This window comes from Amyelois transitella, chromosome 16, assembly GCF_032362555.1.
Source record: "Amyelois transitella isolate CPQ chromosome 16, ilAmyTran1.1, whole genome shotgun sequence".
Classification (NCBI taxonomy): Eukaryota; Metazoa; Arthropoda; class Insecta; order Lepidoptera; family Pyralidae; genus Amyelois; species Amyelois transitella.
In genome coordinates, this window is record NC_083519.1 from 10017501 (window position 1) to 10031195 (window position 13695).

Below are 13695 nucleotides of genomic sequence, written 5' to 3' on the forward strand. Positions count from 1 at the left end.
ACTTCCTTCTTTAATTCTTCAACCTCGGAAATCTGGTTTTGCTGACTCATTGATGCGACCTTTGGCATTGTCGAAGTCAGGTCGTTTACTCGATCCGCCAGGTCTGCAAGATCGTCGGGATGAGCAGTAGCAGGTTGGCTTGCAAGTATGGTTTGGATACTATGTGGAAGACGGCTAATCCATATAGTTTTTAAGAAATCATCTGGCACATCCAGGCCGGCCAATCCCTTCAGATGCCGTAGAAATTGTGAAGGTTTCCGATCGCCGAGCTCTTCATGCATTAAAAGTTGTTTCAGTTTATTTTCGTTTGATGCTGTAAGGCGCTTTATTAATTCTGCTTTTAGTTTCTCGTATCTACCGACTGCTGGTGGGCTAATAATAATGTCTTTCACTTCTCGGGAATACTTGTTATCGAGTTGGCTGATTACATAATTGAATTTCGTAGCGTCACTTGTAATTCCCGAAATCGCAAATTGCCCCTCCACTTGCGCGAACCAAATTTCTGGTTCTTCAGGCCAGAATGGTGGGACTCGCACGGACACCTTATAAATACCACCAGTACGGGACGAATCTTGTCCGTCATTTTTCTCGTCCGACTCGCGTTCCGTGGAAACGCGCTCCTCGCGTGCATCATGAAATCTCTTTTCCATTGTTCCAGACGGGGTCACCAATTTAGGATGATAGGTAATAGTGTGCAATGCCTACCTAGGGCTCCAGGCTTCAGTCAATGGCAAATAATAGTCCAACTGCAGTTCACTTTGTTTATTCTTGAATACACATTTATACAGTAGCACAAGCACAAATAGTTGAAGCATAGGATTGAAGGAGAATAGAGAAAGTTAACAACACACAAGGAAAAGCGAGAGAAAAGAAACAGTTATAAAGCAAACGTAAAAAACGTGGCGCGTAAGCCGAGAAAGTTCTAGACGAACAGCGGTGAAGCGCATGCGTGCGTGCGTCTTTAATTTGGTATGAATCTCGACTGGCGAGCGCGCGGACAGCGGTCGCTGACGGAGTAGGCATACAAAGCCACGCCCCGTGTATGGTTCCACTGCATTATTTTAAGGACGATACGGTAAGAGTGATATCGTATTAAGTAATAAATATATAAATATGTATTTAAGTGTGTAATTGTTTTTATATGTTATTAGTGATATCTAGGTCTTGTTTATGAGTTGTATGTGTTAGGTATAATTTATTTAGTTTGTGTATATGTGCCTACAGATGTGACCATATGTATGTTTGTATGTATTATAATTGTATGTATGATGTAATGCGATAATGGGCTTCTTAATTTAGCCGATGGGCTAGCAACCTGTCACTATTTGAATTCTTATTTAATATATCATTAAGCTAAACAGCTGAACGTGGCCTATCAGTCTTTTCAAGACTGTTGGCTCTGTCTACCCCGCAAGGGCTATAAACATGATTATACATATGTGCATATGTAAATTTTATTCGACGCACAAACAAACTAATATTTGATCGTTAGCATTAGACACTTACCCAACACAGAAACTATCATGATAGCTTTTTAGCAGCTTATTATCGAAGTGTGACATGTGACGCGTCTTCACAAACTGTGTCTCAAACTCGTCACATTTCGTCGAAACTTATCACAACTTCGCTCCGTTTCTGAAACATGTCATGAGTGAGAAAGATTGATTGTCGATGGACAGTTATTTATTAGTTAAGATGAAAGTTATAATTATTGTATTATTTAGTTATAGATAGGTACTAAGTTAGCTAAAATTCTACTACGTGACTCATCTGTCAAAATATTAATGGCAAAAGTGACTAATGAAATAGGTCTTGAAAAGGTTTTTTATTTCTAACATACATACATATATACAAACATACATAGATACGCACACTCGCCGGGAACGACACGGCACCTTTATGGTACTATGCAGATTCATTGCTAAAAACATTAAATTATCGACGGGCGCTGTGGCGCAGCGGTAATACGCTTGTCTGTGACACCGGAGGTCCCGGGTTCGAATCCCGGTCAGGGCATGATGAGAAATCAACTTTCTCTGATTGGTCTGGGTCTTGGATGTTTATCTATCTAAGTATTTATTATAAAAATATACTTAGTATCGTTGAGTTAGTAACTCGTAACACAAGTCTCGAACTTACTTCGAGGCTAACTCAATCTGTGTAATTTGTCCCGTATATATTTATTTATTTGTACCTTGAGTATGAATTTCCTCCTAGCAACCGAATTAAGGATTGGTTTCCCGATCATTAAGCGACCACCCTCATTTGTTCAGATAAGTGTTTTGTCGTCAGGCGTTGATTACAGATATATATCACATTCTGTTGTAGCCACAGCTGGCGACTTGAGTAATGTTATCAATTATTGTATACTTAAAGTGCTGGAATTAATTAGGTTTCAACATATTATTTTTTTAGTGCCGCGTGGCACCCGGTTCTAATAGAAAAAAGAATAGGAGTACTTCATATCTTTTTCACGGATGTCGTAATAGGCGACTAAGGGATTGGCTTATAATCTTGGGATTATTCTTTTAGGCGATTGGCTAGCAAACTGTTACTTTTTGAATATGATATCATTAAGCCAAACAGCTGAATGTGGCCTCTGTTTACCCCGCAAGGGATATACCTAGACGGGCACGGTTGGTCCAAAGAGCGTCAGTGGTCGAATTGGTAAGGTGTTTGGTAAAAACGCGCTTGCGCATAAAGGCACCGGTTCGAATCCCACCGCGGCCATGTACCAATGTACATTAGTTTGAATACTAACCGATGCTCTCACAGTGAGGGAAAACATCGTGAGAAAACCTACACATTCAGGCAACTTGAACAGAAACTGGCAGTTTTAACGAATAAAAAAATCTACTCACGTACAGTCACCTGCAAAAGTGCATACATACATACATACATACATATGATCACGTCTTTATCCCTTACGGGGTAGACAGAGCCAACAGTCTTGAAAAGACTGATAGGCCACGTTCAGCTGTTTGGCTTAATGATAGAATTGAGATTCAAATAGTGACGGGTTGCTAGCCCATCGCCTAAAAGAAGAATCCCAAGTTTATAAGCCTATCCCTTAGTCGCCTTTTACGACATCCATGGGAACGAAATGGAGTGGTCCTATTCTTTTTTGTATTGATGCCGGGAACCACACGGCATTGTATTGATGCCGGGAACCACACGGCAAAAGTGCATACATACCTAAAAACCTTGTTACCTTGACTCGAAGTTCATATTCGTTTGACAATTATGTGTGCACTTTTGCAGGTGACTGTACCTACCTAAGCGAGCCGAGCAAATTAAAAAGATAAAAAATTACTAAGAGCCCTAACAGCGTCGTAAGACATGTCGTTTGGAGCTGAGTAGGGCGGAAAGTTGTTTTCCTGACCTCAATACCCAGATGTGAGGTAAAAGAAAATAAAAAAAATTCAGAGGCATTCCACGTTAGACTTTAAAACGGGTCGCAACGTTACCTATGTATATTACCTTCTTATATACATATATAAATCATGCCTCTTTCCCGGAAGGGTAGGCAGAGACTACACCTTTCACACGTATATACAATTAAGAGTCTGGAGAAGGTCATAGGATAACTTTTATCATGGTAAAATCTATAGTTCTCGTGGGGTTTGCGAAAACCAGTATTTTTTGTAGGTGGCGCTAAATTTGGCGCTTTTTGTATGTTGCGTTTAATTAGTTACATTTTGTAGGTGGTGCTACATTTGTCGCTTTTTGTATGTTGCGTTTAATTCGTTGCATTTTGTAGGTGGCGCTAAATTTGTCGCTTTTTGTATGTTGCGTTTAATTCGTTACATTTTGTAGGTGGCGCTACATTTATCGCTTTTTGTATGTTGCGTTTAATTCGTTGCATTTTGAAGTTGGTGCTATATGTATTCGTCGCTTTATTTTTAGATGGCTCTATTTTGAAATACGTCGCTTTTTTCATAATTTCACATGGCATACCTTTGTTTAGCTTAAAAATTGTTACGCATAATATTATTTGGCATAACTTTTTAGGCATACCCACTATTAGCATAACCTAACCAAACCTAACCTAAGATGTACTCGCCTTATAGCGCATTACACTACATCTGCTCCGCGCAAAAAATAAATAAGTCTTAACTATATTTATGCTTATTGAAATAGTATGCCAAAAAACTATTATGACAAAAAATTGTATGCGTAACTCGTTATGCCAAACTGAAATAGGACAAAAAAGTTAGTCGAATGAAAGGGATCCTAAATCTAAATCGTGGACGAATGCACATTGTCTACATTAAAAAACATGTTTATAGTGTAGACAATGGAAGGTCGTCAATGCTAGTTAATTACAATTTGAAGGCAGTGGAGCGAGGCACAGATTTATTTCGTCGGCCGCAATTAAGTTTAACGCTTGTCTAAACAGGGATGAATAATGAATTTCACGTATATAATTCTGTTTTTAGACTAATCAATATTTAATTTAGAAGCCTTCACAGGCAAATATTACACTAGCCGTTAGAAGCGAAGAAATAATGGAAAATGTGTAAAAACGGGGGAAAAATTCATCCTTAAGGGCTTCAATGATGTCCAAAATAACTGTTCCACGCGGACGAAGTCGCGGTCTTCAGCTACCTGCATACAAATTTTCATCGTAATCCGTACAGTAGTTTTTGCGTGAAAGAGTAACAAACATCCATACTGACATACTCACCAACTTTCGCATTTATAATATTAGTAGGATGTTACAACACATTTCTTATTTTAAGGTAACTTTTTTGGCGTCGGCATTGCCTATTTGCGCCTCGATTTAATTCGCAGCTGGTCAAAGGACAAGTGGTAAATTCTCGCCATGTAAGCAAAGCTAGATTTTTTCATTACAACCTAGAGAGCTGAGAGCCTTTCAACAGCGCAGCTCGGGAAATTGAGTGCAAACAGTTGCAAGCTAGACTTTTATTTGCATTTTAGATTGCTCATTTTGTAAATTTATTTTTAGTTAGTGATTTCAATTGGCTCGCTTTAGTAGTTGTTATTGGATTTAAGTGATGTGACGTCAATAAGTGATACCTTGTATCCTAAATTTTGAAAAAAAAAATATAAATCTTTTGAAACAAGCTGTTATTTAAGTGTCCTAAAAAGATCAAAATAAAATTTTAAATCACATTAACCACATTCATTTATGATTTTACAGTATAATAAAAGCTTGTCGCGATAATCTATTTCATGGTTCAACGGCGTCTGCGGCGCAGCGGTAATACGCTTGTCTGTGACATCGGAGGTCCCGGGTTCGAATCCCAGCCAGGGCATGATGAGAAAAATACTTTTTCTGATTGGTCTCGGTCTTGGATGTTTATCTATATAAGTATTTATTATAAAATATAGTATCGCTGAGTTAGTATCTCGTAATACAAGTCTCGAACTTACTTCGAGGCTAACTCAATCAGTGTAATTTGTCCCGTATAAATATTTAATAAATATTTATTTATATTTATGGTGGGCCTACCAACTGCCTATCATAAACGAGTGAGTATATGAAATTTCAAGTCCCAGCAATTGAATATTGAGGAGTTCTATAGTTAATGAATTAATGAATGAACGTGAATACAAAATTTGTCCCTGCTATTTACCGCTGAGGAGATTTCTCGTAAAAGAGACTAGTCAATCAAAATTGTGTTCTTTTACAAAAAAAAAAAAAAAATTAAAAGTATACTTACCTAAAATTTCCTTTATGTTTTTCTTCGTTCATTAAAAAGTTTGTCGGAGTCAAACCAATTAAGCGCTGTCTTTAACATTAATTATTGAGCTGAAAATTAATGAATTACTGTAAAAATTGCCAGCGCCCTTTCCTAAGGCGTCAGTCAAGATCCAAGGCGTGGTTGAACTACGATCAATACTCCTCATGTCTTATAGTTCCAGCTCAGTAACATAGCCTCCATCTTAATAAATGTAATGTGCCGTGTGGTTAGTACAAAATAGAATAGGACCACTCCATCTCTTTCCTATGGATGTCGTAAAAGACGACTAAGGGATAGGCTTACAAACTTGGAATTCTTTTTTTAGGCGATGGGCTAGCAACCTGTCACTATTTGAATCTCAATTCTATCATTAAACCAAATAGCTGAGCGTGGCCTATCAGTCTTTTCAAGACTGTTGACTCTGTCTACCCCAAAAGGGATATAGACGTGACCGTATGTATATACTATATGTTAATAAATGTATTTTCAACATACATACGTACATATATAAAATCACGGCTTTCAACAGTTTATTATTAATCAACAGGTAACCACTGTTTTGATTAGGAATATATCGAAATAAATAAACTGTTTATATACTATTACAGACCATTCCGCAGAGTTAATTATTAACGCCTGGAAACCTCATCAAAGCTTAGTGTTTAGTAAATTCTATTAATTACGAGTTAATTAATTAGTTAGACAACTCATTGCCTGATAAGCGCCAGGTAATAAGTTGTCAGTGGTGACCTTTTCCGACGTAATTATATTTAAAAAAGCACTTAAACGTTGTAACTGTTATAACGTTTAAGTTTTTTTTAGTAGTATAGAGTTACTATAAATGAATCGAACCCGAGACCTCCGGTGTCACAGGACAAATTCAGTGGATAATCTCCTTTGGTCAGCGCTCACTAACTAGCTCGCTATCCTCAAGCCGTGCCAAACATATGATGGCATTCACCGTACCTTCTCCTTTGGTCAGCGCTTACCAAGTTGAGTAACTCGCTATCCGCAAGCAGTTACTTTCTCGCTGTCTTAAAAATTGTTAAACTAATCAAAAAAACACATTGTCGTTATTCTATAATTACCCTTATACCTTAACACTTACCACACACCTATACCCTTAACACTTACCCTTATCTACACGGTTACCCTTACCTGCGACGTTTTACCTAAAACGCCACGAATACAGCGTTTATAAATAGAATTCCTACCTACCACCCAATTTTCCAGCCAGGCAGATGAGCATGAGAAAACTTATATCGAAATTCCTTTTCCAATTTTCCCCCCGAAACGCCTGATATTGCCCGACCTAAATTTTGATAGACATACTAGAATGTACTACACGAAATTTCCATTACCAGACGTTTACGAAACTGCCTGAGAGCGAAAACGTTTTCAGTACTTTTAACGTTCGGAGTTTTAGAAATAGGCCTCTAGCGCTTTTTGGGCAAGGAAATTAGCGATGTGGACGAAGCGGAAGTATGTAGGGATGGAAAGACGCAGTCTCTGCCTACCACTATTGGAAAAAGGAAGGGTTTTATGTAGTATGTATGTAATTTAGGGATTTTTGAAGTCCAATTAAAATGTATCGAGTATACAAGAAGATCCTTACCTATTACCTTTGTACCTCAATATATAAATAAATAAAAATAAAACAAGTCCAGTCAACATACTCATAATAAATTCTACAACATTTTTTATGGCCACACAACAAATATTACCAACCGTTCTTTTATTCATTGCTCCCCGACGCTGAAACTTCTTTATTGGGTCAGTTCCTACTCTTCAATGTATTACGTTCCGTCTTTGAGTCCTCTTGAGAATAACTGAGTAATGGGGATAGTTGTTGACTTGTTTTGTTTTTTTATAAACTAGAATTGCTTTTAGGCTTAATTCAGCTGGGAATGAAGAATAGAATATTAATTGAATAGTTTCCGCTCGAGTATTTCATGGTAAATGGCTTCTTCTTCTTCTTCTCGACTATAGTCCCGGGTGCATCCTCATCACTCTGAATAGGAAGGAGCCCGGGGTATGCCTTTGACCATGGATCCTGGATTGGGTGAGTCAGGTTTAACACGAAGCGACTCCCGTCTGACCTCCGCAACCTTTGCAGGTAAACTAAACTCGTATTGGATCGATCATGGTTACACATCCAGTTGCCTGAATATGCAGGTTTCCTCACGATGTTTTCCCTCACCGTAAGAGCATAGATTAGTTATCAAACTAATGTAAATCACTTCGAAAATAGTCATTGGTACATGGCCTTTTTTCCGCGGTGGGATTCGAACCCGTGCCTTTATGCGCAAGCGCGTTTTGACCAGGCACCTTACCAATTCGACCACCGACGATCGTTTTTCGTAAATAGTATACATATTACACATCTAAAGGTATGTTTTCTACTTGCCTCGTTGCAAAATCCCTGGATATATGAGTTTTCTGATAAGCTTTTAAAAATAAAAACCCACAAAAGAAAATAATTTTTCGTTTGCTAATAGTTAAAATCAGACACTAAATAAAGAGTGCCAAGGAATTCTCTTAAAAAAAAACATGCATTTTCAATATTTTTATGTGATCCAAAAGATGGTAATATTTATTTGAATTAATATTCCTTACATGATAACACTCACATGAAAATTATGTAAAGCGCATTTCATAAGTGGAAAAAGTAAATGACTGCAGTGTTGCCAGTACGATATTAAAATCGAAATATGCGGGAAATCAAATTACATGCCGCTCGGTTGAAATGCAAAATGAATGTGAATTCTGCTGTAGACTTTTTATGCCGCGGATTTCTGCAAAAAACGTTTCGTTTTCTGCTTTTTCGCATTTTCTTTTAAATTATATTTCTATAAATAATGTTGAACTCATGTGACTTCGTTGCTTACGTGTAATGACAAATTGTGAACGTGAAGGGTTCCTTCAAAATGAAGGATGCGGATCGAAAATTATTTCTATGTCTTTGTATGTTTGTCCGTGTATAGAATAGATTTATTTTCAAAATTGGATACAAGGTATGACTTATTGACGTCACATCACTTAAATTTAATTATAACTACTACCGCTTCCAAAGCGCATGTGTAGAAGAAGCGGCGGAACAAACTACACTGCAGCATTTTCATCGGACGTCAATGTACAAATATAGATCTCTTAAATCTAAATCATGGACGAATGCACATTGTCTACATTAAAAAACATGAATGAATGTGGAACTAGTTATTTCAATATCTAATATATATTTCGTCATCAATACGAATATTTCGTCATTGTATAACTTCAACCTCTGATATTTTGTCAGACTGAAGTCCAGAAAAGACTGAAAGGCCGCGTTCAGCTGGATGGCTTTATATAATAAAATTCAAGTTTTTCATAAAAAAGATCTCAAGTTTATTGGCCTTTGCCATAATTACTTTTACAATTATAATTTGGTAAGACGAAAGATCCTTTCTGTGACATAATTACCTGAAAAAGGCGACTAAGGGAAAGGCTGAATACCTTGACATTCTTCAAATAAGCGACGGTCTAGCAAAGGTCACTATTACAATCAAAATTCCATCATTCAGCCATTACAGCTGAATTTAGCCTTTCAGTCTTGTATAGACTTTCAATTCTATCCGTCCCACAATAGATATAGACATGATAATATGTATGTGTGTATGTATTACCTGTAAGTCCATTAGGCGGTATTGTTCCAGTGCCTACTGAATTCAGAACGCGAAACCTAAATGTCAAAGGTGTTTAATTTCACCACCATCAGAGTAATGGCGCGACGGCGCAATTTTCACCTAATTTAAATACTAGTTCAGACAGTCTCGCATAAATTACAATATGTAGGTACTGTTACTATCTTTTGTTTGTTTGTTTTTCAAAATTGTAGGCAACCTTCTTAGTATATGCAATAGTACGGTTGCCATGGTTTTATTTGTTAGAAAAATGTCAGATACATATATAATTTTATCGTCAAATATTCTTAATTTTATGTTCATTAATATAGTAATTTTTAACTGATTATTTCTCACCTCTTTTCTCCTATCTTCTGTAGGAATAACTACTTTTACTGCCTACAAAAATGTTACGAAATATGCGTTTTGGAACAAGCTTTTTATTTAAATAAACCATCTTGTAAAAATGAAATCGACAAGAATTGTTATATAAAAAAAATTGACAAGGAAAATCTGAAAAATAAACTAAACCATGATGTGTCAATTTGAATTACGAAATATCGAATTAACGGAATTGGGAATTCGAACGGGCCAATTACGGATCAAATAATGCTCCCATTGGAGTAGACAAATTGAAGGTGGCGGCGTTCGGAAATTAAATTATTCATTAGCATTGGCGCTGGCGAAAATAGGTGTGTTGACCTGTGACCCGTTGCCAAGAGGTTGTTGACACATTTCATGAGTTGTTTTTTCTTTTTTTTACAGGGTGTTATTGCATGCAATTTGCAGTTGCCATACATTGAAAATTGTGTTTTATAGAGGTTTTATGAGTTGCTGTTTGCTTACACGACAGCCAATTATAATTGAAAGGGTTGGGATATTTTCACGGTTAGAGTTCCGGATTTTATTTGCGTACCTATTTATTTATTATTTATTAAATTCGCTGTCAGATCATAATGGTAGCTAAAATACAACTTAAAATTTTATTTAAAGGCCTGCTCTGCTAGAATCCAGAATAATTATTTGATTCAAGTCTTACGATATTAAGGTTATTAAAATAAGCTTTTACAATCAATCAAAGGAATCTATTGCAATATAGGATCACCCTATCTCTTTCCCATGGATGTAGTAAAAGGCGACTAACGAATAGGCTTATATATACTTGGGATTCTTCTTAAGGGTGGGCTATCGGCAAGGGATATAGAAGTGATTATATATCTTCTTATTATTTCTCGAGGGCGGTGGGCTAGCAATCTGTCGCTATTTGAATCCAAAGCTTAAGCCAAACGGCTTAAGCTTTGGATTATTATAAATATATTGAAAAGTCTGATATGGACACATTTCAGACATTTCGAGACTGTTGGCTCTGTCTACCCCACACAGACGTGATTATATGTATGTACTAGCTGTGCCCGCGACTTCGTCCGCGTGGAATAGTTATTTTGGGCATCATATTTATTTTTGCAAACATCCTCTTCGGCTTTATCAATTATAGCTGCTAATTGTTATGCGACTTGGCGACGACTTGGCCCACATCATTACCCGCGACGGAACGGAGACCGTATAGTGAGATGAGAGGCCTTTGCCCAGTAGTAGGATCTTACAGGCTGATACTTTACTTTAAAATAGTAATATCTTCTAAGATGTTCATTGAAATTAACGCGTATTAGAAAGAACGCTGGTTCGCCGTATTAAATGTTTCGCTGCAAATTGCTTATAACGACTATATCTCAAAACCTATTCGTCTGATTTATATACTGTAAATGGCAATTTTAGTCTACATGAAAAGCCGAAAGTAATAAACATATTTATTTGGATAAGGATTAATACCGAATTAAAGAAAATTGGTTTCAAAATAACTTATGTTTATAATGAAAAAATAATCTTAAAAAATGAACATAAAAGTGGTTATTGTAAGTAAACCTTAAGAGATAGATATATGCTCTCGCGGACTTTTTTGTGGCAAAAAATGAGTACTTCACATCTTTAGTACATTGTTTTGCTATATCTTTGTTGGTTTGCGCAGCGTTCGCGTGGAAAGCTCGCAGATGGCCGACTCATTCAACTTTCACCTGCATTGTTGACGTTTCCCGTAGGAAATCCGGGATAAAATGTAGCCTATAGCCTTCCTCGATAAATAGACTATCTAACAGTGAAAGAATTATTCAAATCGGTTCAGTAGTTTCTGAGATTAGCGCGTTTAAACAAACAAACAAACAAACAAAACAAACTCTTCAGCTTTATAATATTAGTATAGATGTATTACAATATCAAACAGAGTGCTTGAAAGCGGTTTAGCCTGAAATAGATAATCTATAGATTATTCTAGACTTAGGTCTTTGAATGATAAATGGTGTGGCACTAATTAAATTTGAAACAATGCTTTGTTTGAACAAGCTTTTGAGCTGGGTTCGCTTACGTGAGATTTTCCAAAATATTGTTCCTTATTTAAATTTGGGAAATCTTTTCATTGAGCGTACATGTTTAATTTATCAACATTCGTTATTTATTTAGTAACTAGCTGGTGTCCGCGACTTTGTCCGCCTAAAATATTAAGTTATTATGTTATTCCAATTTCTAAGATATATAAATGAAGAAGACATAAAAATCCGTTTAGTAGTTTTGTTTGAAACAGTAACAAACACACATCCACACGTATTTACAAACTTTCTTATTTATGATACTAAGTGCGCCCCGGGGCTCCGCTCTCATGGGAATTTCGGGATAAAAAGTAGTTCCAGGTAAAATTGCAACCAGTGTTGCATAAATTTTCCGTGAAATAGATTTATAGATAAAATCCGTCCAGTAAATTTTGCGTTAAATAGAAACAAACACATCCTTACAAACTTACGCATTAATAAATAGTAGAAGGATTATTAGGATGCCTAAGGAAAAGCAATCTCGTAAAATTTGGTTAAATAATTTAGCGGCATGTGTCACTTACATGCTACAATACATGCGGTAATACGATTTAGGGAGATTACAATTCAATGTGTCAACCCAGAAACGTTCCGAAATTAGTAATTAAGTGTCATGATACGCGTATGTCATGTAAGCCAACGCGGCCATTTTGAAATACCCCGTAATTAGATTCGCTCGCAAATATTCAATTAAATTTCGAATCAAATTGCTTTAGCTTCAAATTGCTTTAATCTTGTGATGCGTGGTTCGCGGCACTTAAAAGTAGGACCGCTCCCTCTTTTTCCCATGGATGTCGTAAAAGCCCACTTAAGCTTATAGATGTACGTGGTGTAAATTAGTGCGTTCGAAGCTGCGGTTAAGGGCTCTTCTTCCTATCATGCGCTCTGCCGCTCGCCTGAGGATTTGAACCGCAGGCAGGCTGCAAGCAACACACCTTCTCTCATACTCGTTTTTTGCCATCATGCTGCGGGTGCGCAGCCCTAAATGCTTGTCCTGCGTTTGGGCAAGGAAAGCGGCCACAAGCGGTCATGATCCGCACGACGACGGTAAAACGCATAACAGAAAAACCGCCTCGGTAATTCGGTAAATGTAGTCTTTTCAAGTCTGTTGGCTCCGTCTACCCCGTAAGGGATATAGACGTGATTATGTGTATGTATGTAGAAATTGTAAAATAAATAACGGGACAGATTAATTCACTAACAGGCTCTGAAAGCGTCCAGGTTATAGGTTAATTCAATACACATGCAATGTCCTACATTTATTATGAGCTGAACTTGTTGCTTTAAAAGCTGAATTGAATAGTGCATACTACAGTAAGTAGCACAAAAGAGCTGCCTTCTTTTAGAGCGGTGAGCATTTAATATTCTTACTTGAATTTTATAATATCAGGCATAACTACAAACTGGGTTTTGTAAATGCCGTGTGGTTCTCGGCAACAATACAAAAAAAGAATAGGACCACTATCTATTTACCATGGAAGTTGTAAAAGCCGACTGAGGGATATCTCTCCTCCTCTAAAAGAAGAATCTCAAGTTTATAATGATTGAGATTCTTCTTTTACGCGACGGGGTAGCAACCTGTCATCTACATATATATATCATATATGAATCTCAATCCCATCATGAAGCCATACAGCTGAACGTGGCCTTTCAGTCTTTTCAAGAATGTTGGCTCTGTATACCCCGCATGGGATATATACGTGACTATAAAAAAGCGAACAAAGTGAAATAGTTTTAGTAATAAATACCTAAAAGTAGGTTACTATAAGGCGGGATGTATGTATGTTTGTATATCAGCTGTACTATTCAAAGAAGCCCAGTTTATAATGTGATCGAAAACTTGTCGACAAGGTATCTTCTTTCAGTACCTATAAATAGCTTGTCCTGTCTGTCCCTTTTCAAATC

General features: G+C 36.9%; 2 protein-coding genes across 2 annotated transcripts in view; one reads left to right on the forward strand and one right to left on the reverse strand.

Annotated features, from left to right (window-relative positions):
• The window catches only part of LOC132902664 (uncharacterized), an 876-nt gene extending 226 nt beyond the window's left edge, over positions 1-650 (reverse strand). Inside the window, exon 1 of the mRNA XM_060948622.1 lies at positions 1-650. This exon is cut by the window's left edge and continues 226 nt beyond it. Coding sequence (XP_060804605.1) covers positions 1-650 — 650 coding nt within the window.
• LOC106129064 (microtubule-associated protein futsch) overlaps positions 1-13695 on the forward strand; it is a 156344-nt gene that overhangs the window by 61087 nt on the left and 81562 nt on the right. The gene's annotated exons all lie outside the window — the stretch shown is intronic.